At 46.1% G+C, this 27,986-nt stretch overlaps 1 protein-coding gene and 1 long non-coding RNA gene across 7 annotated transcripts in view; one reads left to right on the plus strand and one right to left on the minus strand.

Annotated features, from left to right (window-relative positions):
• LOC144509334 (uncharacterized) overlaps window positions 1-27,986 on the plus strand; it is a 135,817-nt gene that overhangs the window by 99,971 nt on the left and 7,860 nt on the right. The gene's annotated exons all lie outside the window — the stretch shown is intronic.
• LOC144509332 (dnaJ homolog subfamily C member 5 homolog) lies at window positions 186-27,899 on the minus strand. 6 transcript variants are annotated; one of them, XM_078238009.1, is made up of 6 exons: window positions 27,844-27,899; window positions 27,516-27,645; window positions 18,461-18,577; window positions 9,380-9,593; window positions 6,535-6,658; window positions 186-4,379 (listed from the first exon to the last, which is right to left on the minus strand). In XM_078238009.1, the coding sequence occupies exons 3-6, from the start codon at window positions 18,565-18,567 to the stop codon at window positions 4,282-4,284; spliced, it is 543 nt and encodes a 180-aa protein (XP_078094135.1). In that variant the 5' UTR covers window positions 18,568-18,577; window positions 27,516-27,645; window positions 27,844-27,899; the 3' UTR covers window positions 186-4,281. The 6 variants fall into 6 exon arrangements, with proteins under 6 accessions (XP_078094135.1, XP_078094134.1, XP_078094132.1 ...); XM_078238008.1 differs by lacking the exon at window positions 27,844-27,899 and having other exon boundaries at window positions 27,516-27,656; XM_078238006.1 differs by lacking the exons at window positions 27,516-27,645; window positions 27,844-27,899 and adding an exon at window positions 25,866-26,034.

The following is a 27,986-nucleotide window of genomic DNA, read 5'->3' on the forward strand; positions in this document are numbered from 1 at the left end:
AGTGATATCTGTGGTCAGAGGATGTGAGGTGAAATGTAAATGCATAATTTTTGAAACTTATTTTCTTTTTGCAGACTTGTGAATGGCTCAATTTAAAACCAAAATCTTCAGTAAGCTGTGCTGTTAGCCACTGAGTCACTTCAAATTTACATACAAGTTGTCATTTTCACAATAACACGGCACTTTTTATTCACTGTATCCTGTTCAGGGTGGCATTGATGTATCAAGGTCCCAGTCACCAGAAATATTGCCAAATGTCTCCATGGTTACAAATTGCACAAAAAAGATTTTAATATTTAAAGAATCATTTACCCTCATGTCCTAAGTATCTTCATGCTTTTCTGTTTTAATTTTCTTTAAATGTCCACAGTTCCACAATGCAAAGGAAGATCCATTTACTCTGGGTCTTACACCCCTCAATAGCTCGACAGTGAACAGACTGATCCTGGGGCAGAGGCAGAGAGAGGGGTTGGGTTGGGGGTGGTGTTGGGGGGAGCAGTGCAAATGGGGAATGTTACAAGTTCCAAAGGGGTGGTGAGCACATTTTTGGCATGGGGCATGGAAGGGAAGGAGAGATAAGGTACGGTAGGAAGTGTGTGACCTTTGTTTGGGACCATTCTGGTGGATGGACACGGCTTTCTCCAATCCTGTACAGAACTGTTTCTTTAAATCTGCCACTCATAAAACAGTGATGGGAGTTGGAGGTTGATTGACTGAAGGTGAGGTGGGTGGTTAGGGTCAAGTTGAGGAAAGTGGGACTGAACCCAATGGTATTTTGTGTACTGTACTTTATTTTTTGAATCCATCGAAGATTCAGTGAACACTTGTCCAGTCATTTTACATTGTCAGCCTTTGCTATGTGGAGTGGTGAGGATGTTGAACTTGCTGACAGATGAAGTGGTTGAAATAGAGAGCATTGATGCACTTAAGGGAAAGCTTTAGCGAGGGAAAAGGGGAGAGATGGATATGGGGGCGAATGGGGAGAGACAATTGAAGTGGGAGGCAGTTTGTGTGGTGTTTAAACACTAGCATAGACTAATTGGACAAAATGGCCTGTTTTTGTGCTTTGATTCGATGTAATTTTACATAATATTTTGGAGGGTTAAGGAGGAAGAGTAAATCTTGGTGCACCATGTTCCAGATTCCCAGGGCTTTGTCTGATTACCTTATGGAATTGGGAATTAATTTCCCATAGATTTTTTTTCTGAACTTAACTCCAGGTTGTTCCTTCAGGGGATGGTGAGATATAAGGCCTGCTGGATAAGAGGAGCTTTCTTTCTCTCTCTTTTCTGTCCAGTTTTGCAAAATAATTGGTAAAATAGGGAGACAAAGCAGAATGTGCTGCAAATTAAATATGACAGGTGGACAAGGACAAACAGGGAAAAGAAACATTTACAATAGAGGTCAGGAGATCTTAGCACTGAGAGACAATGCTGCTTGCAATAGACTCTGCGTGGGATAGTGGAGGCAATACTCTTAGAATAATTTTAAAATGTTCAACATCTGCACAGTAAGGTGGGGTGGGACAGCACTGTGGGATTTTTTGAATGGGTACATTAAAATACGATGCAAATAGCCTTATTTGAACTTGCCCGCTGAGCTTGTGAATGTTAAGGCAACAGGTGGATCAGAGAGTCAAAATATCTGATTCCCATCTTTAAAAAGACATGTAACTAGAAATTAACGTCAGCTGTTAAACTGTTTGACAAAATGGCACAGGGTTGAAAAATAAGTTATATAGCTATAAACGGAAATTCCAGTGAGACATCTGGTTCGATCATCTCTTGAATAGGCAATGGTTCCGTGGGTTGGAATTTTCCGACCATTCATGCCGGCAGGATTTTCCCATTCCACTGTAGTGAACGGAGATTTGGCTGGCCGCCAAGTTCTCCGACTTTGCTGCAGGAGGAGCGTGGTGTGAAGGGGCAGTAAGATCTCGCCCATCGTGTTATCCAGTTCTACAGCCAGCAACTGGATAGAGATGTCACACATTTACACAGTGCCTTAAAAGTTATATAAACGTCCCAAGCTGGTTCACATGACTGATTATCAGTCAAAATTCGAAACCAAATCATGAGAAATATTGGGGCAGGTGACCAAAGACTTGGTCAAAGGGGTAGATTTGAAGGAAAATCTTCAAGAAGAAAGAGGGTGAGCGGCAGTGAGGGAGAGGATTATGGAAGGAATTTCAGACCTTAGGCATAGCTGCCCATGTGGAATGATAGAAATTCGGGAAATGCAAAATTGTAGGAATATCAGGATCCTGGAAGACTGGAGTAGCTTACAGATGCAGGAAGAAGCTGAGGCCATGGAGGAATTTGAACATAAGGATGAGCATTTAAAAATGGATCAGGAGCCAATCTAGGTCAGTATGCACAGCGGATGATGCATGAACAGAATTTGCCCTGAGTTTTGAGTGAGCTTATAGTTACTTTAATGTGGAAAAAAACATCTCAAAAAGCTTCCTTATCCACAGTGAATACGGATTATGCCATTGGGTTATAAACACGAAAGAGGTTCTGACTCCCGCAATGTATTCAAGCTGAATTTCTCCAAGTTCTTCACCTCCATTCATACATTTCAATGGGGCCACTCAGCCGTGAGGGGAAGTTGAGGTACCGGCTTATCCTTATCCTCCCCAACCCAGAGATACCACGTCTGCTGTACTCCCTCAGTTCAGTAAACTCTGCACCGGATGCTAATTGAATGTAGGAGCTTCTAGGTTTAGAATTGCTCAGTATCTTGCTGGGCAAGGCATTCACCACTTAAACCAATCCTGCATTAGGGTAATAGCTACCTGCATATTCCCGACATGGGCCAATCATTGAGGCTCCCTACTAGTCATGCATCTTCTTCAGCCCTCATGTGTTTGATTTTTTAAAAGCCCAGACCATTTCCTTTAAAATAATCTTCATTGAGTGGCCCTTTGTTTAATATAAAGACAGTAATTGAAGTTTTATGTGCAAGGCAGTGATATCACCTCAGGGCCCATTGTACTGTATTTCAATATTTCATATTTTCTTCATTAATTGCATTGAGCTGAGCCAAGTGCAAGGGTGGAGAGGGGGTGCAACGCTCAAACAGAAACCTTATCCTCAGGATATCTGGGACATAGGTGACCCCTTCATACCAGAGATCAGAACCTTAAATTGTGAGGGCAGGCTACATTGTCTGGGCAAGTATTTCCTAGAAGGTTGAGGGATCAACTAATCAATGTTTCCAAAATGATTAAAGGATTCCCTAGGATAGATCGCAAAAAATTGTTTCCCCTTGGTGTAAAGAATCCCGAACTGACTGGTAAAGAAATTAAACGGCACCTGAGTGTTCAAATCTTCATATTATTTTCCAGTGATTAAAAACCATGAGATGGAGGTCAGCCATGACATTGTTTGCAAAGCAAAATGTACAGAGCAGTTAGGTGCTGAGGTACAGGAAAAGCATTAGATGGATATCAACTGTGCCCCTGTCAGCCAATTTGTGGCATTAGTAAAATCACTGTTTATAGTTTAGGACTAGAAACCTAGAGGCCCAAAGTTCAAATCCTACCGTGGTAAATTGTGAAACAGAATTCGATAAAAGAGGCAAATGCACTGAAAAATAAAAATCAACCAAAATGCTTTAATAAAGGGAACCTGCTGCCCCTACTTGCTCAGAGCTATGTCTGACTCTAGCCAATAGGGATGATTGTTAGTGCCCATTTTCTCAAGGCAACTAGGAATGGGCAATAAACATGGTCTTGCCAGCTGAGAACAACAACAGTGGCAGACCCCTGAGTATGGCCCAGGTTAATGCCAAGCAAGTTTGCTACACCCATTGCACTGACCTGTAAGACATCGTCTTCATATCTAATTTCAGCTGGCCTTGATAGTTCCTGAGCTGCTGGGATAATGGAAAGATCATGGCCGAAGGTGAATTAAGCTTTGGATTTTCTGAAACGGGAGATGATTTTTCACTCAGCGTGAACATCGGGGGCAATTCTTGGATCCAGAGAGTGGACTCCCAGTGGAGAAACCTGTGTCAAAAAAGAACTTGGGATGGACGGACACACTTCTCATCCCTACAGCATCTGTGGTTGATCAAAGTCCATGGTAGAATGGATTATGCATGGTCTGTGGAAGGAATGAGCTTCATGGACTAACTGGCCTTGTGTACTTTAGGCCCTTAAGGTTTCTTTATCGAATGCTAGATGATAGAGAATAGTGACTTATTTTGAAAATTCTACTAAGTCCTCAAAGGGTTGAATTGAGCTATCTCTGCTGAAAGCAGATGTCCGATCCCTCCTTATTTGACTGCGTTGTAGCTGTAATCATACTCCTGGTTTAATGGACTGGTTTCACTGTGTATGGTAAATGGCTGATCCAGAATAGGGTTTGAATCATCTGCAACAGAAAATAAATGTAACATTCAAAGTAAATGCAATCAAATAACAAGGAATACGCTGTGTGGGAACTTGGATAACACTTTGGTTTCTGACATAAAGGTTGTGGGTTCAACACCCACTCCAAAGTCGTGAGCACCTAATCTAGCTGGAAGAAATTGCTGAGGCCTTGGCCAAAATCTTTGTATCCTCTTTAGCCACTGGCGAGGTACCGGAGGATTGGAGAGTAGCTAACATTGTTCCTCTGTTTAAGAGGGGCAGATGAGACAATCTGGGAAATTACAGCCTGTGAGCCCTACATCAGTGGTGGGGAAATTATTGGAGAAGATTCTTAGGGACAGGATGTACTCACATCTGTAAGAGGATAGGCTTATTAGTGAAAGACAACATGGTTTTGACTCACAAACTTGATTGAGTTCTTTGAGGAAGTGACAAGAAAAATTGTCCAGGGCAGGGCAGTGGATGTTGTATACCTGGACTTTAGTAAAGCCTTCGATAAGGTTCCTCATGGCAGACTGTCACAGAAGGTGAAGTCATATGGGATCTGAGATAAGCTGGTAAGATACAAAACTGGCTTGGGCATAGAAAGCAGAAAGTAGCATTGGAAGGGTACTTTTCTAACTAGAGGTGTATGACAAGAGGTGTTCCACAAGGAAGAGTGCTGGGACCTCTGTGTGTAATATATATAAATGATTTGGAGGAAAATGTAGAGGGTCTGATTAGTAAATTTGCAGATGATACAACAATTGGGGCAGTAGCGGATAGTGAGGAAGATTGTCAGAGGATACAGCAGGATATAAATTGGCCGGAGACCTGGGCCGAAAGATGGCAGATGGAATTTAACCCAGACAAATGTGAGGTGAATCAATTTGGAAGGTCTACTGCAGGAGGAAAGTGTCCAGTAATTGGAGAGCCCTTATAAATATTAGCACACAGAGGGATCTAGGTGTGCAGATCCACAGTTCCCTGAAGGCGGCAACTCAGGTGGACAAGGTGGTCAAGAAGGTGTATGGCATGCTGGCCTTCATCGATCAGGGCGTTGAGTATAGGAATTGGAAAATCATGTTGCAGCTGCATAAGACTTTGGTTAGGACGCATTTGGACAATTCTAGTCGCCACACTACCGGAAGGATGGTGACGCATTGGAAAGGGTGCAGAAAAGATTTACCAGGATGTTGCCTGGTTTGGAGGATATGGACTATGAAGAAAGTTTGGACAAACTTGGATTGTTTTCATTGGAGTGTCGGAGGATGAGGGGGGACCTGATAGAGATTTACTACTAATGGAGTGCTGCACTGTTGGAGGTGCCATCTTTCGGATAACATATTAAAACTTATATTCATTGTCACATTACTGCCCAAATTGGCTGGTGCCTTTTCCTACATTATAACAGTCACTACACTTTGTAAGTATTTCATTCGTTGAGAAGCTTGTTGAGGCTCCCATAGAAATCTATTCCTCTAGTCCCTTACTCACCCAAATATATATTTTCCTCTACTGCCCTATCCCCCACCAGTACCCTAACACTCCCAGCAAGACCCATCCCCCAATATCTTATCTCTCCTACCAAACCTGATTCCTCTAGTACCCTAACCTCTCCCATTGAAACCCATTCCTCCAGTACCCTAACTTGAAACCTATCACCTAGGAGTGCATGGTCTGCAATTCACCTCAGCAGCAACCTAAGCATTTCTCACTTCTAATCATGTCCTTGTCACCTACTTGAGAGCATAGGTGTTTGGAGAATGGGCAGGGATCAGGTCATGTTCAGCTATATCTGGCCGTTCGGGGTGAAGTCAGTTCTTCACACAAAGATTAGTGGAAATCTGAAACTTTCTCCCCTAAAGGCTGGGAGTGCTAGAAGGACGATAGGAGTTTCAAAGTTGGAGGCTGATAGAATGTTGTTAGGTAAGAGATATAGATCACTGGTGTGGAAACAACACTATTATGATACAGATCAGCTGCGATCTAATGGAATCTGGATCAAGTCTGAGGGGCAGAATGGCCTCCCCTTGTAACTATGCTCCATATCTCGGTGAGAATCAACACCTTTAGGAAGGCAGGGTGAAAATCAGATGGATAGACACAAGAGTTAGCATTTTCAAACAAGTCTAAAGGATGTTTAGCATGCACTTCCATCACCGTGTGTTCCTCACCTGCAGGAATGTCCTCTTGGCTCGAATTGGTTCGATCAACCTTTGGGAAACACTTGCCACAGCAGAAACAACAACACAAACAGCAGCAACAGCAAGTGATGATCATACAGAAATAGGCCAAGAACTGCAAAACAAGCAAACAAGTCAGTGCACAATTACAGAAACCAAGTAACTGAGACCAAGCATTACAATCTTCTCCCACCTAAACCCAGGGACCTGAGTCCCAATACTAAAGGCACAAAATGCAGTGCTAGTTTTAGACTGGGCATGTTCAATTTTTGAATGGACCAATTTGTTAGGAAATGGTTAATTGGATGTTACTGCAATTGATTACACTTTATATTAATTTCTTCACTTCAACTATCCAATAATTCTTTGACTCTAGTTGATCTCATTAAAGTTGATATAAACAGATCCTGTAACTTGCAACAAATCTTTGAAAGATTGGAGGCCTGATTGCTGTGTGGAACACATGGCATTATGTAGGCTGACATATTTCCGATGGTTAGATGAAGGTGGTAGGAAGGAGGTGTATTGATTAGACAAAAGTGAAATGGTCCAGAATGGTGGAAAAATAACAGTCAAAGTGATGGATCAAAGGCATTTGATTGTTCATGAATTTCTGTAACTGTCTTCTGCCTAAAGTTTGAATGACAGATCCATTGGGATGTGTAAACCTGAAGTTATTGGTACGAGAATGAAAAATAGATTAAGGAATGCTGAAAGATAATGGGAGATCATGTGGCGGTGTCCTAGTGGTATAAATCCAGAAACTCAGCTAATGTTCTGGGGACCCAGGTTCGAATCCCGCCATGGCAGGTGGTGGAATTTGAATTCAATAAAAAATATCTGGAATTAAGAATCTACTGATGACCATGAAACCATTGTCGATTGTCAGAACTCCCATTTGGTTCACTAATGTCCTTTAGGGAAGGAAATCTGCCATCCTTTCCTGATCTGGCCTACATGTGACCCCAGAGCCACAGAAATGTGGTTGACACTCAACTGTTCTCAAAGGACAGCTAGGGATGGGCATTAAATGCTGGCCAGTCAGCGACACCCATGTCCCACGAATGAATAAAAAAAATAATGAGATAGAGGAAAGGACATTAAAGATTAAATGCAAGGGAAGGGAAATCAGAATTAATTTGAGGTCTGATCACACTCAAATTCAGAACTGATAATGTGTGCAGATTCTCCAGTAAACTTGAAAGTCTTTGCTGCAAGTGTTGCTGTGTTTGATTATTTTCAAGAATAGTTATTGCCATATATTTAACTAATCTGTCACTGTTTACCTGGAATGCTATAGATACTATATATTTTGATGAGTAATTTGAGTAAGAACAGCCATTCTCTTGCATAAAACAAGATACAATGCAGAATGAGGCCATTTGGCCCATCTCCTCTTTGAAAGTGCTGTCCAATTAGGCCCACACCTCTGCTTTCCCCCCAACCCTGGAAATGTTCCCATTTCAAATATTTATCCAATTCCCTCCTGTAAGTTACTACTGAATCTGCTTCCATCACAGTTCAACATTGTTTAAAATATGAATAAAATACACATCAAAAGCCAGGATTTTTAAAAGTATTTTTCCTCCTAATTTTCATGATAGAACTTGTCAGTTATTTGAATTTTTTCAATTAGTTTTCATCAGCTGCAAAGCAAATTTCAGGGGATTCTGCAGCTATAGTCTAGAGTGACCAGAAGGACCAGAAATTAGGCTGGAATCCTGATGTACATCCCCTCAGTATTGCACCAAGGTATCAGCCTGGATTCATAGAATCTCTACAGTGTAGAAGGAGGCCATTCAGCCCATTGAGCCTGCACTGACAACAATCCCACCCAGTCCTTATCCCTGTAGCCCCACATATTTACCCTGACACTAAGGGTCAATTTAGCATGGCCAATCAACCTAACCTGCCCATCTGTGAACTGTAGGAGGAAACCAGAGCACCCGGAGGAAATCCATGCAGACATGGGGACAATGTGCAAACTCCACACAGTCACCCGAAGCCGGAATAGAACCCGGGTCCCTGGCGTTGTAAGGCAGCAGTGCTAACCACTGTGCCACCATGCCTTCCTGGTCTCTGATGGTCTCTGATGGTGGGCACACTGCCATGGAGCCAAGGCTGATACTTAAGCAACAGAGGATCTGAAGTTGAAAATGAATAGGAGAAGACGGATTAAAGTTTCACCCTCCAATGTCAAGGTGAGTTCAGGGTTGTGTCTGGCTGCAATGGCACAATATTTGAATAATCTCCAATCCTCACCATTTTATACGTGGAGAATGGTAACTTGGCCAAGAGACTGGAGGACATCCAATGGCTATGGAATCTCAACTGATTCAGGAAAAAGGCAGGGAGAATGGAGACACAATTTGGAACATATATGTCACTTGACTCGTGGTCCCACTATCCCACAGCAAGTGCATTGGCACTCTGGGCAAAATAATCATGGTGATGGGCTGCGGTTGCCAGCTCTCCAGGATTGTGCTAGAGACTCTAGGAATTAAAGCTAAATCTCCCAGACACTGAGAGCAAACCCTGAGAGAAAATAATTATAGGGGCACTTAAATAAAACATTGCTGTGTTTTATTTTCATTTTCTTTGAACACTTTTATTCACACCTCATGTAAATAAACTGGAGATTTGGGATGAACGTATAATGAAGAATCATCCAATCGGGTAACCAAAAGTACATGGGAAGGTGGGGTAACGCAAGAATGGATGTGTCAGTTCACCAATGATAGGAGCATAGGGACAGAGTGATTGGAAGTGAATGGTTATGTAACAAAATCTATGTCCAAACAGTGTTTGCGACAAGAGGCGCAGGACACCAGCTCACCTTCACACAGCAGTTATTCTGTGAAGCCAGGATGTTTTCCCCATCCTCCCCAAGCATGGCGGCCATCTGCAGCCCGACTGAGCCATAAGAATCATAGATGCGCTTCTTCTTTTCATCGGAGAGTATGGCATTGGCTCTGTTTATTTCCTTGAATAGGTCGGCTGCTGCGGGGTTGTCCAAATTTTTATCCGGATGGTACTTCAGTGCCAGCCTTCTGCATTACAGCCAGACACAGAATCAAATGACAGCCAATAAACAGTGACACAAGAACTGTAACACAGGCTCGAAGAGCTCAGCGCTCTGTCCTGAGCTAGGGGTGATTCCCTCACTTGGGATGTCTTCAGTTTAAAACAGTTTATTTATTAGTCACAAGTAGGCTTACATTAACACTGCAATTAAGTTACTGTGAAAAATCCCCTAGTCACCACACTCCAGTGCCTGTTCGGGTACGCTGAGGGAGAATTTAGCATGGCGAATGCACCTAACCAACAAGTCTTTCAGACTGTGGGAGGAAACTGGAGCATGCGGAGGAAACCCGCGCAGACACAGGGAGAATGTGCAGACTCTGCGCAAACAGTGACCCAAGGCCAGGAATCAAACCTGGGTCCCTGGCGCTGTGATACACAGTGGTAACCACTGTGCCACCGTGCCGCCACCAGTAGGGACCTTTCCCTCCTGAGTTTGCATCGCCCTCAACCCCAATTCTTGTGCCTCTTCCTGGAATGCTCTCTCTTTCTCCCTGTCCTGGAATTCTTTTTCTTTAAATTCTACCTCAAATCCCTGCCGTTCCAGCTTTGCTAAGGCTGGTCTGCCCGTTTCAGTTCCTTTGGGTTCAATGTCCAAATGGTTTGCCACATGTTTCGGGATGTCCATTTTCCTAGCTTTAGGATGGATCTCTGGTTCTAAATGCCTTGCAAGAAGTAGAGCTTTTAAATTGTCCCGGGTTATGTCACCCTGTTCTAAGAAGGTCCTGGCTTAGAGTGTGGACATTTTGTTAGTATTCTAGCACCACAAGAAAACCTGTAATGGAATTTTTAAACTACTTCTCTCGATCAATTTGGTTCCCCACTTCCAAGTTCTCTCATTTGACTGTGGGTCAATTCAAATGCTAGTCCCCAAGTTTCTGGCACAAGCAGGTGAGGAGCAGTCAATGGGCTCCTTTATTTTTCTCCTCCTTGTTTGGCTGCAGCAGGATTCTTTTGTTTAAAAGATTCCGTGTGTACTTATCTGTTTATGTGCTGTGATTATTAAATAAATAGTCAGGCAGTTTAACAAAGTATGGAGTTAGCTTTTTCTTACACTAAAAAATGAACCAGAATCTTAAAAATACGTCACAACTTTCACAAACTTACACACGCTCAAAATCCACAAACGCAAATACTGATTAGAGAGTAGGAGGGGATAGTTTGGGCCAATTAAAGTTCATTTAAAAAGTTCACAGGTCGTTGGTCGTTTGTTTAAAAAAGGTTCCAAAAGAAATCCGGGAAATTATCGGCCAGTAAGTTTGACGTCGGTGGTGGGCAAGTTATTGGAAGGTGTGATACGGGATAGGATCTACAAATATTTGGATAGACAGGGACTTATTAGGGAGAGTCAACATGGCTTTGTGCGTGGTAGGTCATGTTTGACCAATCTATTAGAGTTTTTGGAGGAGGTTACCAGGAAAGTGGATGAAGCGAAGGCGGTGGATGTTGTCTACCTGGATTTCAGCAAGGTCTTTGACAAGGTCCCTCATGGGAGGTTAGTTAGGAAGGTTCAGTCGCTAGGTATACATGGGGAGGTAGTAAATTGGATAAGACACTGGCTCAATGGAAGAACAGTAAGAAGTTTAACAACACCAGGTTAAAGTCCAACAGGTTTATTTGGTAGCAAAAGCCACACAAGCTTTCGGAGCTCTAAGCCCCTTCTTCAGGTGAGTGGGAATTCTGTTCACAAACAGAGCTTATAAAGACACAGACTCAATTTACATGAATAATGGTTGGAATGCGAATACTTACAACTAATCAAGTCTTTAAGAAACGAAACAATGTGAGTGGAGAGAGCATCAAGACAGGCTAAAAAGATGTGTATTGTCTCCAGACAAGATAGCCAGTGAAACTCTGCAGGTCCACGCAACTGTGGGAGTTACAAATAGTGTGACATGAACCCAATATCCCGGTTGAGGCCGTCCTCGTGTGTGCGGAACTTGGCTATCAGTTTCTGTTCAGCGACTCTGCGCTGTCGTGTGTCGCGAAGGCCGCGAAGGATTGTGGGTTAAGGGTGAAAGGAGAAAAGTTTAAAGGGAATATTAGGGGGGGCTTCGTCACGCAGAGAGTGGTGGGAGTGTGGAATGAGCTGCCGGATAAAGTGGTAAATGCGGGGTCACACGACAGCGCAGAGTCGCTGAGCAGAAACTGATAGCCAAGTTCCGCACACACGAGGACGGCCTCAACCGGGATATTGGGTTCATGTCACACTATTTGTAACTCCCACAGTTGCATGGACCTGCAGAGTTTCACTGGCTGTCTTACAAAGAACAAAGAACAGTACAGCACAGGAAACAGGCCCTTCGGCCCTCCAAGCCTGTGCCGCTCCTTGGTCCAACTAGACCAATCATTTGTATCCCTCCATTCCCAGGCTGCTCATGTGACTATCCAGGTAAGTCTTAAACGATGTCAGCGTGCCTGCCTCCACCACCCTACTTGGCAGCGCATTCCAGGCCCCCACCACCCTCTGTGTAAAAAACGTCCCTCTGATATCCGAGTTATACTTCGCCCCTCTCAGCTTGAGCCCGTGACCCCTCGTGATCGTCACCTCCGACCTGGGAAAAAGCTTCCCACTGTTCACCCTATCTATACCCTTCATAATCTTGTACACCTCTATTAGATCTCCCCTCATTCTCCGTCTTTCCAAGGAGAACAACCCCAGTCTACCCAATCTCTCCTCATAGCTAAGACCCTCCATACCAGGCAACTTCCTGGTAAACCTTCTCTGCACTCTCTCTAATGCCTCCACGTCCTTCTGGTAGTGCGGCGACCAGAACTGGACGCAGTACTCCAAATGTGGCCTAACCAGCGTTCTATACAGCTGCATCATCAGACTCCAGCTTTTATACTCTATACCCCGTCCTATAAAGGCAAGCCTACCATATGCCTTCTTCACCACCTTCTCCACCTGTGTTGCCACCTTCAAGGATTTGTGGACTTGCGCACCTAGGTCCCTCTGTGTTTCTATACTCCTGATGACTCTGCCATTTATTGTATAACTCCTCCCTACATTATTTCTTCCAAAATGCATCACTTCGCATTTATCCGGATTAAACTCCATCTGCCACCTCTCCGCCCAATTTTCCAGCCTATCTATATCCTGCTGTATTGCCCGACAATGCTCTTCGCTATCCGCAAGTCCAGCCATCTTCGTGTCATCCGCAAACTTGCTGATTACACCAGTTACACCTTCTTCCAAATCATTTATATATATCACAAATAGCAGAGGTCCCAGCACAGAGCCCTGCGGAACACCACTGGTCACAGACCTCCAGCCGGAAAAAGACCCTTCGACCACTACCCTCTGTCTCCTATGGCCAAGCCAGTTCTCCACCAATCTAGCCACTTCTCCTTGTATCCCATGAGCCTTAACCTTCTTAACCAACCTGCCATGTGGGACTTTGTCAAATGCCTTACTGAAATCCATATAGACGACATCCACGGCCCTTCCTTCATCAACCCTTTTTGTCACTTCCTCAAAAAACTTCACCAAATTTGTAAGGCACGACCTCCCTCTTACAAAACCATGCTGTCTGTCACTAATGAGTCTTGTCTGGAGACAATACACATCTTTTTAGCCTGTCTTGATGCTCTCTCCACTCACATTGTTTTGTTTCTTAAAGACTTGATTAGTTGTAAGTATTCGCATTCCAACCATTATTCATGTAAATTGAGTCTGTGTCTTTATATGCTCTGTTTGTGAACAGAATTCCCACTCACCTGAAGAAGGGGCTTAGAGCTCCGAAAGCTTGTGTGGCTTTTGCTACCAAATAAACCTGTTGGACTTTAACCTGGTGTTGTTAAACTTTTTACTGTGTTTACCCCAGTCCAACGCCGGCATCTCCACATCAATGGAAGAAGCCAGAGAGTGGTTGTGGAGGATTGCTTCTCTGAGTGGAGGCCTGTGACTAGTGGTGTGCCGCAGGGATCGGTGTTGGGTCCATTGTTGTTTGTCATCTATATCAATGATCTGGATGATAATGTGGTCAATTGGATCAGCAAGTTTGCTGATGATACAAAGATTGGAGGTGTAGTGGACAGTGAGGAAGGTTTTCAAAGCTTGCAGAGGGATTTGGACCAACTAGAAAAATGGGCTGAAAAATGGCAAATGGAATTTAATGCAGACAAGTGTGAGATATTGCACTTTGGAAGGACAAATCAAAGTAGAACATACAGGGTAAATGGTAGGACTCTGAAGAGTGCAGTTGAACAGAGGGATCTGGGAATACAGGTACAGAATTCCCTAAAAGTGACGTCACAGGTGGATAGGGTCGTAAAGAGTGCCTTTGGTACATTGGCCTTTATAAATCGGAGTATCGAGTATAAAAGTTGGAGTGTTATGGTAAGGTTATATAAGGCATTGGTGAGGCCGAATTTGGAATATTGTGTACAGTTTTGGTCACCTAGTTACAGGAAGGATGTAAATAAGATTGAAAGAGTGCAGAGAAGGTTCACAAGGATGTTGCCGGGACTTGAGAAGCTGAGTTACAGAGAGAGATTGAATAGGTTGGGATTTTATTCCCTGGAGCGTAGAAGATTGAGGGGAGATTTGATAGAGGTGTATAAGATTTTGATGGGTATAGATAGAGTGAATGCAAGCAGGCTTTTTCCGCTGAGGCTGGGGGAGAAAAAAACCAGAGGGCATGGGTTAAGGGTGAAAGGAGAAAAGTTTAAAGGGAATATTAGGGGGGGCTTCTTCACGCAGAGAGTGGTGGAAGTGTGGAATGAGCTGCCAGATAAAGTGGTAAATGCGGGGTCACTTTTAACATTTAAGAAAAACTTGGACGGGTTCATGGATGAGAGGGGTATGGAGGGATATGGTCCAAGTGCAGGTCAGTGGGACTAGGCATAAAATGGTTCGGCACAGACAAGAAGAGCCAAAAAGCCTGTTTCTGAGCTGTAATTTTCTATGGTTCTATGGTTCTATGGTTGCTTTCGTATCCGGCTGGAGATATGATTCGATGGACTTGTTTTCAGAGTTGAGGAAGTTTAAAGTTGTAGCTGCTATTTTCTTCTTCTCTGGGGACACTGCTGAAATTGAATTCTTCCTTCTTAAAATCTCTGTCTACTGCAACAATGAAGGCACAATCAAATTTAGCAGACAGGGCCCAGGCTTTAGATGGGGGGGGGGGGGGGGGGGGGGAGAGAGAGAGAGAGAGCAGGGGGCTTTCTCTCCTTCATTCAACTGCTGCTGATGTCCTGTCCCAATCATGTGCTTCAAACGCACACAAAAGGCTTGGTTGGATGTGTGACTTTTCTCCAACCACCAATATTTGAAAATAAAGTAATTGCATTTTCCAATAAAAACTTCACTAGCTCATCTGGAAACATTTCTTTAAAAAACATTTGTGGGGGGGCAGGGGGAGTGTGGTGGCAATTCTCCCATCCCACTGTGCTGCCTTTCACAAACCTACACACGCTCAAAAACCACAAACGCAAATACTGATTAGAGAGTAGGAGGGGATAGTTTGGGCCAATCCACATCATGACTGCCTTTGTAGGGCAGTGGGCTGGGAGACTCGAGCGGAGGCTGTTTCACGGGTTCCCCGCTGGGCACCACAGCCTCCGCGCAGCACCGGATTTCTGCCACTGTCAGCTCCTCGCCAGAAAACTGCCTACTGTATTCAAGATGTAACTTCAATCTACTTTAAATAGCATTAGTGGGCCCAGGGCTGAGGTCTCCGGGCCCACTAGTCCCTCCCCACGCTCCACCCCCTCCAACCCCAGCCAGGAGTATTCCACTCCAGTGGGGTTTACAGTAGCTCCCCACTTGTGGGGAGCTGGCGGCCCGACCTGGCTAGAGTGAAGGGGGGCAATCAAGGCCCCCTAGAGGGCGCTGGGGGGTTGCCCCCTTGGCATTGCCACCTTGGCAGTGCCAGCCTGGGCCCCTGGCACTGCCCAATGGAAAAATGCCAATGCCCAAGGGGCATCATGGCACTGCCCACCAGGCATGGGGCAGTGCCCAAGGGGTGGGACTTAATGGGGATGGGGCCTGATGGGTGGGGGGGGGGGGGGGGGCAATATGTGGGGGTGGGGGTCCCGCTGCCACTCTGCAGTCAGGATTGGTGACAGAGGGAGGAAGGCCAGCAATTGGGGCTGGCCATTGAGGTGGGGGAGGGGGAGGCCTGACGGGGGGGTTGGGGTTTTGGGCGGGGTGCTGCAGCAGGGGGATTGGGGCTGCGGGGGAGAGGGGGACGGGGTTGCCAGAGGAGTAGGGAGGATCGGGAGATCAGGGCTTGGGGGGAGTGCGGGGTTGAAAGCTGGCCCAGGCATGTTTGGGGGGCCAGCGATCGGGCCATGGGGGGGGGGGAGGGGGTCACATGGCCGGCAATGCGGGGATCGGGGGCTGGCCAGCGATTGGGAGGCCGACAGACAGGGGCCACTGCGCACACGCGATCTCGGCGCTCACAGATCGACGCATGCGCAGTGGCCTGCTCAGCACTATGCTGCCGACCTCTCCAGTGGGAATCGGCCCTGCCCACAGATTTTCACGTGAATCGTGCTAGGGCTCTCTGCAGTGCACAGAATGTGGGAGATTCATTTTGAAATTCCTGCTGAAAAAAACAACGTGATTTACTCCAGTTTTTAGGCAAATTCGACACTTAGAATTTTGGGGGGAGAATCTGGTCTTTTTTTCAATTAATTAACCTTTGAATGGGAAATGGGAAGAGGATTGTTTACAAGTCCCCACGAAAGCCATTGCCTGCAATGGATTTTGCGGACTTCCTGTCTCTGGTGTAATTTAATTTGGCCATCCTGCTGTGGATTTGAAATTACTTGAGTCTGTCTCAAAGGAAATCCGTATTCTAAAAAGTCCAATATTTGGCACATGCATATCTTCATAACAGACACCAACTATCCTTCTTAAACTATTCTAGTAATCTGCTGGACAGCCACCCACCTTCCACCCTCCATAAACCTGAACTCATACAAAACCTTGCTGCTCATATCCCAATTCACACCAAGTCTGATTCACTCATTACCCCACGCTCACTGACTGATCTGCTAGGCTCCTAGTCTGGCCATACCTCAATTTAAATATTCTCCATCTTTCTCTTTAAATCCCTCAATAGAAACATAGAAAAACTACAGCACAAACAGGCCCTTCGGCCCACAAGTTGTGCCGAACACATCCCTACCTTCTCGAGGGATGTGTTCGGCTTAACCCCTTTCCTTTCTCTTTAATTTTCTCTGATCTCTGCACTCCCCCAATTCTGGCCTTAGGTGCATCGTGGCTGTGCCTTCAGCTGCCTAGTCCCTAAACTCTGCCAGTCCCTCCATAAGCCTCTCTGCCTCTCTCTCCTTCTTTGAAACGTTGCTTTTGCATGACTCCCTGTCAAATTTGTTTGATAATTGCTGCTGTGAAACACCTTGTGCGCAATTTTACCTGCCGCTCTCGCAACACTCCCACTGCAGCGAGGTCGGAAAGTTTGGCATCCAGCCAAATCTCCATTCACTGCAGCGGGATGGGAAAATCCCACCGGCGTGAACGGTGGTAATATTCCAGCCCTTGTGACATTTGCCACTTTAAAGGTGCCTTATAGATGCAAATTGTTGTTGATTGCAATTAGCTTGTGCGGTGGCACGTGTCACACAATGTGGTACAGAATCACACAGACTATGGCAGTCCCAGGCTTGACACTCAATCTGTGTTGAATCAGGAGAACTATCAGTGTGCTAATTAACACGATTAATCTCAGTTAAATTAAAATATTATTACTGGGATTATCTGAACCAGATGCTCAAGGTGATCAGAGGAGGTACATATGAAATAGGAACAGAAGTAGGCCATTCGACCCTTCGAGCTTGCTCTGCCTTTCAGTAAACTCATGGCTGATCTGTTGGTGTTTCAAATACCACATTCCCTTCTATCCCCAATACTTTTGATTCCCTTGTCTAACAAGAATCTATTTTCCCCTACCTTAAAATATTCAATAACCCCACCTCCACCACCTTCTGAAACAGAGTTCCAAAGTTGTACAATCCTCTCAGTGAAAAGAATTCTCCTCATCTCTGTCCTAAAAGGGCAACCCCTAATTTTAAATCGTCTTTTAAATAAGTAAGTGCCCCCTACTTCTGGACGCACCCACAAGAGGAAACATCCTTTCCACATCCACCTTGTTGAGACTGTTCAAGATCTTATACACTTCAATCAAGTCACCCCTCACTCTTCTAAGCTCCAGTGAAAACAAGCTCAGTCTGTCCAGCCTTTCCAATCAGAGATGGGAAGGTAAATACAGTAAAACTGTTTAAGGCAGGGGTAAATAGACTCTTATTAGGCAAGGGAATCAAAAGTTATTGGGGATAGAAGGGAATGTGGTATTTGAAACACCAACAGATCAGCCATGAGCTTACTGAAAGGCAGAGTAAACTCGAAGGGTCGAATGGCCTACTTCTGTTCCTATTTCGTATGTATCTCCTCTGATCACCTTGAGCACTTGGTTCAGATAATCCCAGTAATAATATTTTAATTTAACTGAGATTAATCATATTAATTAGCACAATATGGTGTTGTTCCAGACCATCTTCTCTGGTCTGGAACAAGAGGCCATAAACTTAAAATTAGAGCTAGACCCTTGAGACAGTAATACCAGGAAGCATTTCTTCATTCATTGGGTTTTGGAAATTGGCACTCTCGTACCCGAGCAGCTGTTCAGGCTGGAGGAACAACTGGAAATTTCACAACTGAGATCGGTAGATTTTGTTGAATCAAGGTCTTGGGGAGATTGGGGCAATAATTGATTATTGGAGCAAAGATGCAGATTAATTCTGTTCCACTTTAATGGCAGAACAGGCTCCAGGGTCTTAATGGATTCCTCTGTTCCGATGATCCTACCTATAAGCTGCTTTGACCTCTTCTGGTGTCGATTTCTTTGGCAAATTTAGAATCCTGTAGAGAGTTTCACCACTTGCCGAATTTGATCGCTCACGTCTGTTGGCCATCGTAGATTCCCTTGAAAAGTGAAGACAATATGAGTGGTTAACTAATAGTTAAACCCATAGAACTCATAGAATCCCTACAGTGCAGAAGGAGGCCATTTGGCCCATCGAGTCTGCACCGACCACAATCCCACCCAGGCCCTACCCCCATATCCACCCACTAATCCCTCTAACCTACGCATCTCAGGACACTAAGGGGCAATTTTTTAGCATGGCCAATCAATCTAACCCGCACATCTTTCGGACTGTGGGAGGAAACCGGAGCACCCGGAGGAAACCCACACAGAAACGGGGAGAACGTGCAAACTCCACACAGACAGTGACCCGAGCCGGGAATCGAACCCAGGCCCCTGGAACTGTGAAGCAGCAGTGCTAACCACTGTGCTACCGTGCTGCCCCCTTCTGTCTGACGGGTTTTAGTCAAAGTGTAATGTACGGTTCATTCCTGGCATGGACATAATGGAGGGAAGACACAGACTCTTAGAGCACAGAGGGAAGCCGCTTAAACCAATGTTACTGTGGTGGCTCTTGGAAAGATTTATCTACCATTCTCAGGGCATATAGAATGGGCAGTAATTACTGCTTTCTGGTATTGCCAACATCCCTAAAGCAAATGTAACTAAATCCTTTGATGCACCTAATCTAATCTTTACCACTCAGCCACCCATCTCTGTCTCACCTTCTGTTCCAGTGCTTTAATCTGACAGCCTATAAAGGGCCTGAATTTCCTTGGGCTTCCTGTCACTGTAACTTTGCTGGATATGTGTTGTCAGGAAGGCCGACATAGGGAAAAGGGCCCCAATGCAGCAGCAAATACGAACATGGCACCAAAAGGCAGGTCATTGCTCCTAGAATCCCGACAGTGCAGAAAGAGGCCATTCAGCCCATCAATTCTGCTGTGACTTTCCAAAAGAGAATCCCACCCTGGGGTTCCCCCCTCCACCACCACTCCATCCTCTCCCCATAATCCTGTGCATTTACCATGGCTAATCCACCTAACCTACACATCTTGAGACACTAAGAGCCTGATTTTACCATTTTGATTCTAAGTGCTGAATCTGGGCGCAATTCAGATCCGACTTGGAAACCTGTTCTCAGACGCCCCCCAGACGCACTCAACCTGAAAAAAAAATCGCAGGTCTGAATCACGCTGTGGGCTGGGCTTATCACGCCCGAAACGCTGCTGGTCCGATCGGAGCTCTGAACTGTGCATGCACAGTGAGAAAAAAATTTGAAAACTGCGCCCCTGTCACATTGCTCCTGGGCCGCAAAAAGCGGATAAAACGGTCCGGGAGCGAAAAGCGGGAGCGATGGCCCACACAGATATCTCCCCACCCCCACAACATAACTGTACCCCTTATCCACCCCCCCCCCCCCACTACCCAGACCGATTGCGACCCCCTGCCCCCTTCCCCCCCACCGGTCGCCCGCAGAGCAGCAGCGGTTCCCCCCCCCCCCACCATCTGGGCTCCCCTCCCCCCACCCAAAGAATGATCTGGCCTCCCCCCACCCCGAGAATGATCGGGCTTCCTCCCCCGCCCCCCCCCCCCCCCCCCCCCCCCACAGAGAATGATCGGGCCTCCCCACCCGCCACCCCCCCCCCCCCCCCCCCCACCCGAGAGAATGATTGGCCCCCCACCCTCCCTCCCCCAGAGAATGATCGGGCCTCCCCCCACCAACCAGACAATGATCTGGCCTCCCTCAGCCCTCCCTCCCCCCCTCCCCCCCCACCCCCAACAGAGATACATCTGACCTGCCTCCTCCCCCCTCCCACCCCCTCACCAGAGAATGATCTGGCCCGCTTCCCTCCCCCCTCCACCACCGATCTGAGTTAGAGAGCCGATGGAAGTTCTGAACTTACCTCTTCAGAAGCTGGAGCATGTCTGTTTCGCGCCGAATCTGGATGCGCGAACGCGATGGTAAAGAGGAAAATGCTGGTGAAGTTGGGCGGGCAGTTCATTAATTCAATTTAAATGCATGCAAATGCAAATGGTAAATCGGGCCCTAAGGAGCAAATTGGCATGGCCAATCCACCTGACCTGTGCATTTCTGGATTGTGGGAGGAAACCAGAGCACCCAGAGGAAACCCACGCAGACATAGGGAGAACGTGCAAACTCCACACAGACAGACAATCACCCAAGGCCGGATTCAAACCTGGGTCACTGGCGTGTGAGGCAGCAGTGCTAACCACTGAGCCACCCATATGGGTCAAGTGCTTGAGCCTGTCCATTTGAGCCATGTTGCTGCTTGTTAGAGTGTATGGTCCATGCACGTACACTATGAGAACTCTATATCCACCAGGAAATGTAGGGCATTAGGAAGTGCCTTCCCTCTTCTTAAAAAAATGTAATTCTCATTGCGGCTCTTTCTTCCTGGCCGGATTGTCCTGAACATTCCTGCCTCTCTTCTGATGTCACATCCCACGTTCTGGATGATGTTACTCAGGTGCTGCGCACTCTCCTCTACCCCCCAGAATTTCCATACCCCGTGCACAGTGATAGACGGTGAGTCAAACAGGCTACTTGTTACACTCTGGGGTGATACACCACCAAGCACAATGGCCACCTAATGCTCATACAAATAAATTCCAACAGGACACCATGGAAACCCTTTAGGGCAGGAAGGACAGCTGAATTTCGTCTTTCATTCTTTAGGTCTTGAGGCAATCTCCCCTCCACCACCACTCCCTGAAGTCAGCTAACTCAGGACAAGATCTGCGATTGGGCTTGAAGCCCCTGCTCATCTGTAAGGCTCAGGAAAACCACAAAGAAAAATGCTCAAATACAGAGGGCGCCCAGCTTGGGTCAATGTCTGTGCGGAGTTTGCACATTCTCCCCGTGTCTGCGTGTAGTCCCCTCCGGGTGCTCCGGTCTCCTCCCACAGTCTGAAAGATGTGTGGGTTAGGTGGATTGGCCATGCTAAATTGCCCTTTAGTGTCAGGGGGTCCAGCTAGGGTAAATGCATGGGGTTATGGGGATAGGGTCTGGGTGGGATTGTGGTCGGTGCAGATTCGATGGACCGAATGGCCTCCTTCTGCACTTTAGGATTCTATGATTCTTCATCAAGTATATGCAATAGCATGTGCAGAAGCCATGTGATCAGATGTCACATGAACAAAGGGCAGCACGGTGGACCTGGATTGGATTCCAGCTTTGGGAGACTGTCATGCTCTCCACATGCAAACTGCGTGGGTTTCTTCCGGGTGCCCCGGTTTCTTCCCACAGTCCAAAGATGTCACATTTGGTGAATTAGCGATGCTATATTGCCCCACAGTGTCCCAAGATGTGTAGATTAATGGGGTAAGTACATGGGGTTACGGGGATAGTGCCTGGATAAGATGATCTGTCGGAGAGTTGATGCAGACGCGGTGGGCCAAATTGCCTCTTTGTGCACTGTAGGGATTCTCTGAAAATATCAGGCTATCAAACATTCAGCCATGTCTCCAATCAGAATTGGCATCTACAAAGTGAATACTTCTTCCATGATGTGAATTCTTTATAGGAACCAATCGAGGGGTTTCAGGTGGGTTTTAATGGACTCCCACAATCCAAAAGCAAACACACTTGCTTATCCCATTGGATGTCAGCCTGTAATTCTGAGCAGCTCTGGGTCTCCGCACGCCAAGTCTTTCTGGAGCGCGATCGGAACCTGGAAACTTCTAACTCTGAGGCCGGAATACTACAGCGCTGGAGCCCAAAGCTGGCTGTTACTGAACTGTTTACTGTTTACTCCAGCAGCTGCCAGATCCTGCGCCTTTGACAGGAGCAAAGTCAAATGCTGTTTAGTTTCATCTTATAAGCACACTTGTTTAAATCATGGGATAGGGTATCAGAAATCCACTGAATCTGGGCAACTTATCAACAGAATGTCGAATTTACCCACCAGGTCTGAGTTAAACTCATCACAAAGTTTTAAACCCGGCCAGCTCTAAAGAAAAATAATAAATAACGCCTTTCATAACCTCAGGACTTCCCAAATCACTTCACAATCAATGGAGAAATCTTTGGAATGTATTCACGTCCGGGTTGGGGATATCCTTGGAGGTTTCATCTTCTGATGTTCCCAGTGTTTAAGTTCTGTCTGTGGGGCACATGGTACAAGCTGCCTGACCACGTGATGTCTGATGAGCTGACTTCCCCAAATGTTGTTGCACTTACTGCATAATGATGCTCCCCCCCCCCCCCCCCTCTGCCCACTCGATTATTACTGCACAGGACTTTGCACCAGATACTGGTGGGAGAGAAACTCTGAGAGCCGGGAATAAAGAGGGAAAACAGCAAGCAGGAGTAGGGAAAACCGAAGGAGGAGTAGGGAAAACTGAGGGCAGGGTGGGATTTACAGAACGGAAACCAGAGTTGGGAAGAACATTGATTTCACCAGGAACTAATAGCCATTCAATTAAATTACGCTGATAACCAATAGTAAAACTGATAAAACTGAGGTTTCCCTCAGAAGCAACAATAATATGAAAACTCACTGATAGTCTAAATGTTTCTGTAATCGGGATATCACCCAATATTCTACTGACGTCCAGTAGTAATTCTTGATTCCACTGTAATTCACCCTGAAAACATCATCAGTACACACACACACACTACTTTTAACAGGCTCCATCTCTCTCCTGATCTCCATGGGATTTAGTATGAACCAAGGTTCTGTGTGAAGGTCATGACTCTGAACTGGAAATCTCAATCCGAACTGATCTGTCTATAGCCTTCACCCCACCCGGCACAGACAGACCTGAACCAAACCGAGCGATCACACAAACAGCCGTGGACTTGAGGTCTGGGTCACTTCTCACAGGGCACATTATCCAAGCCTCAGCTCAGCTTCAACATTTCTAAAGCACTCCCTGTTCTTGAACTAAATGGAATAATAGAAATCAAAGCACAGGAGGATTCCATTTGATGCCTGGTGCCTTTGCCAGCGCTGGCATTCACTGCAGTACACCCCATTTCCCTCACTCCACCTGGGTCCTTTTATATTCCTCATTTTCAAATGCTTCCTCCAATCCTTTAAAAACATAGAATCATAGAATCCTACGGTGCAGAAGAAGGTCATTCGACCCATCGAGTCAGCACCGACCCCAATCCTACCCAGGCCCTATCCACATAACCTCTTGTATTTACCCTAGCTAATCACCCTCTCGGTACGCCTTGATCATTTGGGGCGGCACGGTGGCACGGTGGTTAGCACTGCTGCCTCACAGCTCCATGGACCTGGGTTTGATTCCCGGCTTGGGTCACTGTCTGTGTGGAATTTGCACATTCTCCCCGTGTCTGTGTGGGTTTCCTCCAGGTGCTCCGGTTTCCTCCCACAATCCAAAGATGTGCAGACTAGGTTGATTGGCCATGCTAAATAGCCCCTTAGTGTCCCGGGATGTGTAGGTTAGAGGGATTAGCGAGGAAAACATGTGGGGTTGTGGGATAGGGCCTGGGGTGGGATTGTTGTCGGTGCAGTCTCGATGGACCGAATAGCTTCCTTCTGCGTTGTAGGGTTTCTATGATTTCTATGACATTAACGGTCAATTTACCATGGCCAATCCACCTAATCCGCACATCTTTGTACTGTGGGAGGAAACTGGAGCACCCGGAGGAAACCCGTGCAGTCACGTGGAGGATGTACAAACTCCACACAGACGGTGATCCAAGCCAGGAATCGAACCCGGGTCCCTGGCGCTATGAGGCAGCAGTGTTAACCACTGTGCCCGCCCTTTCTTTTCGAAATTATGTTCAAGATTTTTCCTCCATAACAATTTCTGGTGAAGCTTCCCCTGGGTTTCATTCAAGAATTTTCCATCATGGTTCTTCCAGTGAGAATCCTCAGTTGTCTTGTTTCTCCTCTGCCCATCAGTGGAAATAATCTTTCCTGTACATCGACAGTATAGGCTCCAGGTTTCACTCTCTTCACTGGCTGCTTCTCTCTCAGGGATGCTCCCACTCATCACCTTGTTCCTTCTTCAGCTGCTGCCACTCCTAGCTTTTTTGAAAATATCAGCACCCATTCTGAGGCTGTTCCCCAGTATCCCTCGCTTCTCAAATAAAACAGAAAATGCTGAAAATACAGGTAGCATCTGTGGAGAGCAACAGAGTGAACTCAAAGCTCCATTCCCCAGTCTCCCTCGCCCCTCTATTCCCAGTCTCCATCTCTCCCACATCACCTCACTGAAGCCCTAATCTTCAGTAACCACCCCCATCCCACCCCCCCGATTCTTAAATGGAAATATAAGTTGGGAGAGATATATGCCTGAATTCTATTGGCACACCCGCCACGGAATCAGAACGCGCGAGGCAGGAATTTCCAGTCACGCTCGAACAAGGCTGTAAAATCCTACCCGTAGGCCGGAATTTTCCAGTCTCTCATGCCCCACTACCACTGCCAGTGAGAATGGAAAATTTGGCACTCAGCCAAATCTCCATTCACGACAGCAGGCCCGGACACTCCCAGCCACGGGCGAGGTTGCAGCCATACAACAGGCAGCCAATCCTCTATTGCCTGTTATATATCGAAAAAAAATCAAAATTACTTCCAGGTTGTCCAAAATTGTTTTGGAAATTTCTTTTTTTATATACCTTCAATACTGTTCACGGTAAGTAATCTTTGTGTAAAGCTGCAAAATGGTCAAACATTTCAATATATTGTACTCTTTAAAAACTATTAATGGTTTTGGTAATATTTACAGCCTTCCACTTAAATGTAGTGAAGATCAAAATAATCATCAGGGACTTGAGGACAGAATCCAGGCTGAAACTCCTTTGCCAGTACTGGGGGAGTTCCGCACTATCTAAGATACTGGGTGAGATTCTCTGGCCTCCCAGATGTATGTTTCCCAGCAGCGGAAGGTGGCGTGTTGTTCGCTCACGGTGGGATTCTCTGGTCCTTCTGCTGTCAATGAGATTTTCCTTTGATGACACCCCACACCGCCGCAAAATCCGCAGGCAAAGGGTGTGCTGCCGGCGGGGCCAGAGAATCCCGCCGGGGTGAAAGGCCGTAGAATTCCAGCCGCTATCTTTCAGATGGGATGTTATCAGAGGCCCCATCTGCCCTCTTAGGTGGATGGGAAAGATTCCACAGTGCTATTTTGAAAAAGAGCATTGGCGTTCTCCCTCACTTCCTGACCACCTTTTATCCTTTAACGTCAACCATGAGCAAGATTACCTGGTCATTACCACATTGCTGTCTCTGTGAGCTCACTATGCACAAAGTGGCTGCTCCATTTCAAAAACAATTAGACTTCAAGAATACATCATTGGGTGTAAGTGCTTTGGGATGTTCTGAGGTTGTCAAAAGTCTTTCTTACTGTTTAATATCACGATTGGGCCAGACCCCCGGTGTAGTGCTGGTGAGATTCCGTGGTTGAAGTGAAGGCATCCAATTTTACTCCCAGTGGGGCATTTCTGAGCGGTGAATATAGTACAACCTGGTCCTATAGTTCTGGACTGAATAAAGCTGTCATGGTGCTTCTGTAGGGATTGTTCTCCACTGCCCTCTGCTGAAACGTGTATGTGTCTATATGAACATTCGGTAGCAACATTGTGCCCTTCCCTACTCCCGCCAGGGATACACAACAACCATAGCCCACACTCCAAAGAAACCCACAAAAGTGAGAGCACCTGTAAAACCTGGGTCCCAAAAGAGACGAAAGGGGCTTGGGGGATAGGACCAAAATAAAATCTGTTCCTAAACCAGTGTAACATATTCGAGGGAAGGGGGACATGTCTGGTGTTGAAATAGAATAACAGATAAAATGCCCATTCTCAGTTACATGATACTCAATGTATTGTAATATTCAATCCTTACAAATCTCACTGTTTATCACAATCTGTTCTTTGATTAGCCAGTCCAGTTTTTGGAGTTTGGATGACCAGAAATTTCCAAATGTAGATCCCGTTGTTAAAAATCAGTTTTGACTAAAAATAAGTCCTTTTGTTTCCATTACAATTTATATTTGCAAGGTTTGCATCCTACTCGTAGAATCATAGAATCCCTATAGTGCAGAAGAAGGCCATTTGGCCGACCAAGCCAGCACCAACAACAATCCCACCCAGGCCCTATCCCCATAGCCCATGTATGAACCCTGCTAATCCCCTGACACTGAGGGACAATTTAGCATGGCCAATCAACCTAACCTGCACATCTTTGGAGTGTGGGAGGAAACCAGAGCACCCAAAAGAAACCGACACACAGGGTGAACGTGCAAACTCCACACAGTCACCCAAATTGAACCTGGCCAACCACTGAGTCACCGTGCTGCCCACATCTGCTCCCTCTCTCTCCTCATCACCTTTCTTTTTCTCACTCTCCATCTCCACCTCTCCACATTTCACCTCCACACTTAGCCCTCCCATGCATCGTTGATCTCCCATTCTTCCTCTATCCCACTCTGCCTGCGCATCCCCTCCTCATCTTCCCTTCTTCCCTCTCCCTCATTCCCACTCCCCCAGTCTTCCATTCCTTCTTTCCCTCTCCTTGTGCTCTTCTGTTCTATTCTATCTTTCCCCTCCCCCCCACAAGGTCCCTTCTCAATCACCCTCTCTCTCTCTCCCCTTTCCTCCGCCCCTTGCCCTCTCTTGCCTCCCGTTCCCCCATTCTCCCTCTACCCCACCCTCTGAGCCTATTTCCCGTCAGCTTTTGAGCTTGTCAAGTGTACAGCTTGTCTACGAATATTCCAGCTATCACGGCAGCTCTGGCCCTATGTACCTGGTAAGAGTTTTAACAACACCAGATTAAAGTCCAACAGGTTTATTTGGTAGCAAATACCATTAGCTTTCGCAGCGCTGCTCCTTCGTCAGATGGAGTGGAAATGTGCTCTCAAACAGGGCACAGAGACACAAAATGAAGTTACAGAATACTGATTAGAATGCGTACCTGTGTACCTATGTACCTGTGCAGAGAGAGTCACTAAAACTCTCACTCAGACAGTGCTGCATTTTCAATGTGGTTCCCTTACCTTCAGTCTTTAACTGGATCCAATGTATGCAGACAATAACTCCGCCGGCTGGATTATGACTTGGCAAGAAACCTTGTACACAGACTTCCTGAATTCTGTTGCTGAAAGTCCGTCCCTTGCATGTAACAACCTATGATCGGTAGCAAATTGAAAGAGAAACTGTCTTTCAGAAGGGAACATAAGACACGCCTTCCTGACTGGTGTATAACGTAACAAACAACACATTGTTAGATTCATTGAGAGAGTCAAATTCAAGTACCATGGGGTGGCTCTGTTTGTACATGCGGCACCCAGTGTGAAATTGAGCTATACCCAGGGTAGTACCAACCTCAATTCCTGACCAGCATCTAGTTAGTTCATCTGAAATCATGGGGCACTGGAGGTGTAAAATTGGTCTCGATAGGCCTTGGGCTCACTTAAGGAGACAATCATCTGGGGCTCCCTGCAACCTGATCAGCATCAGCATGGTAA

This window comes from Mustelus asterias, chromosome 21 (assembly GCF_964213995.1).
Source record: "Mustelus asterias chromosome 21, sMusAst1.hap1.1, whole genome shotgun sequence".
Lineage (NCBI taxonomy): Eukaryota > Metazoa > Chordata > Chondrichthyes > Carcharhiniformes > Triakidae > Mustelus > Mustelus asterias.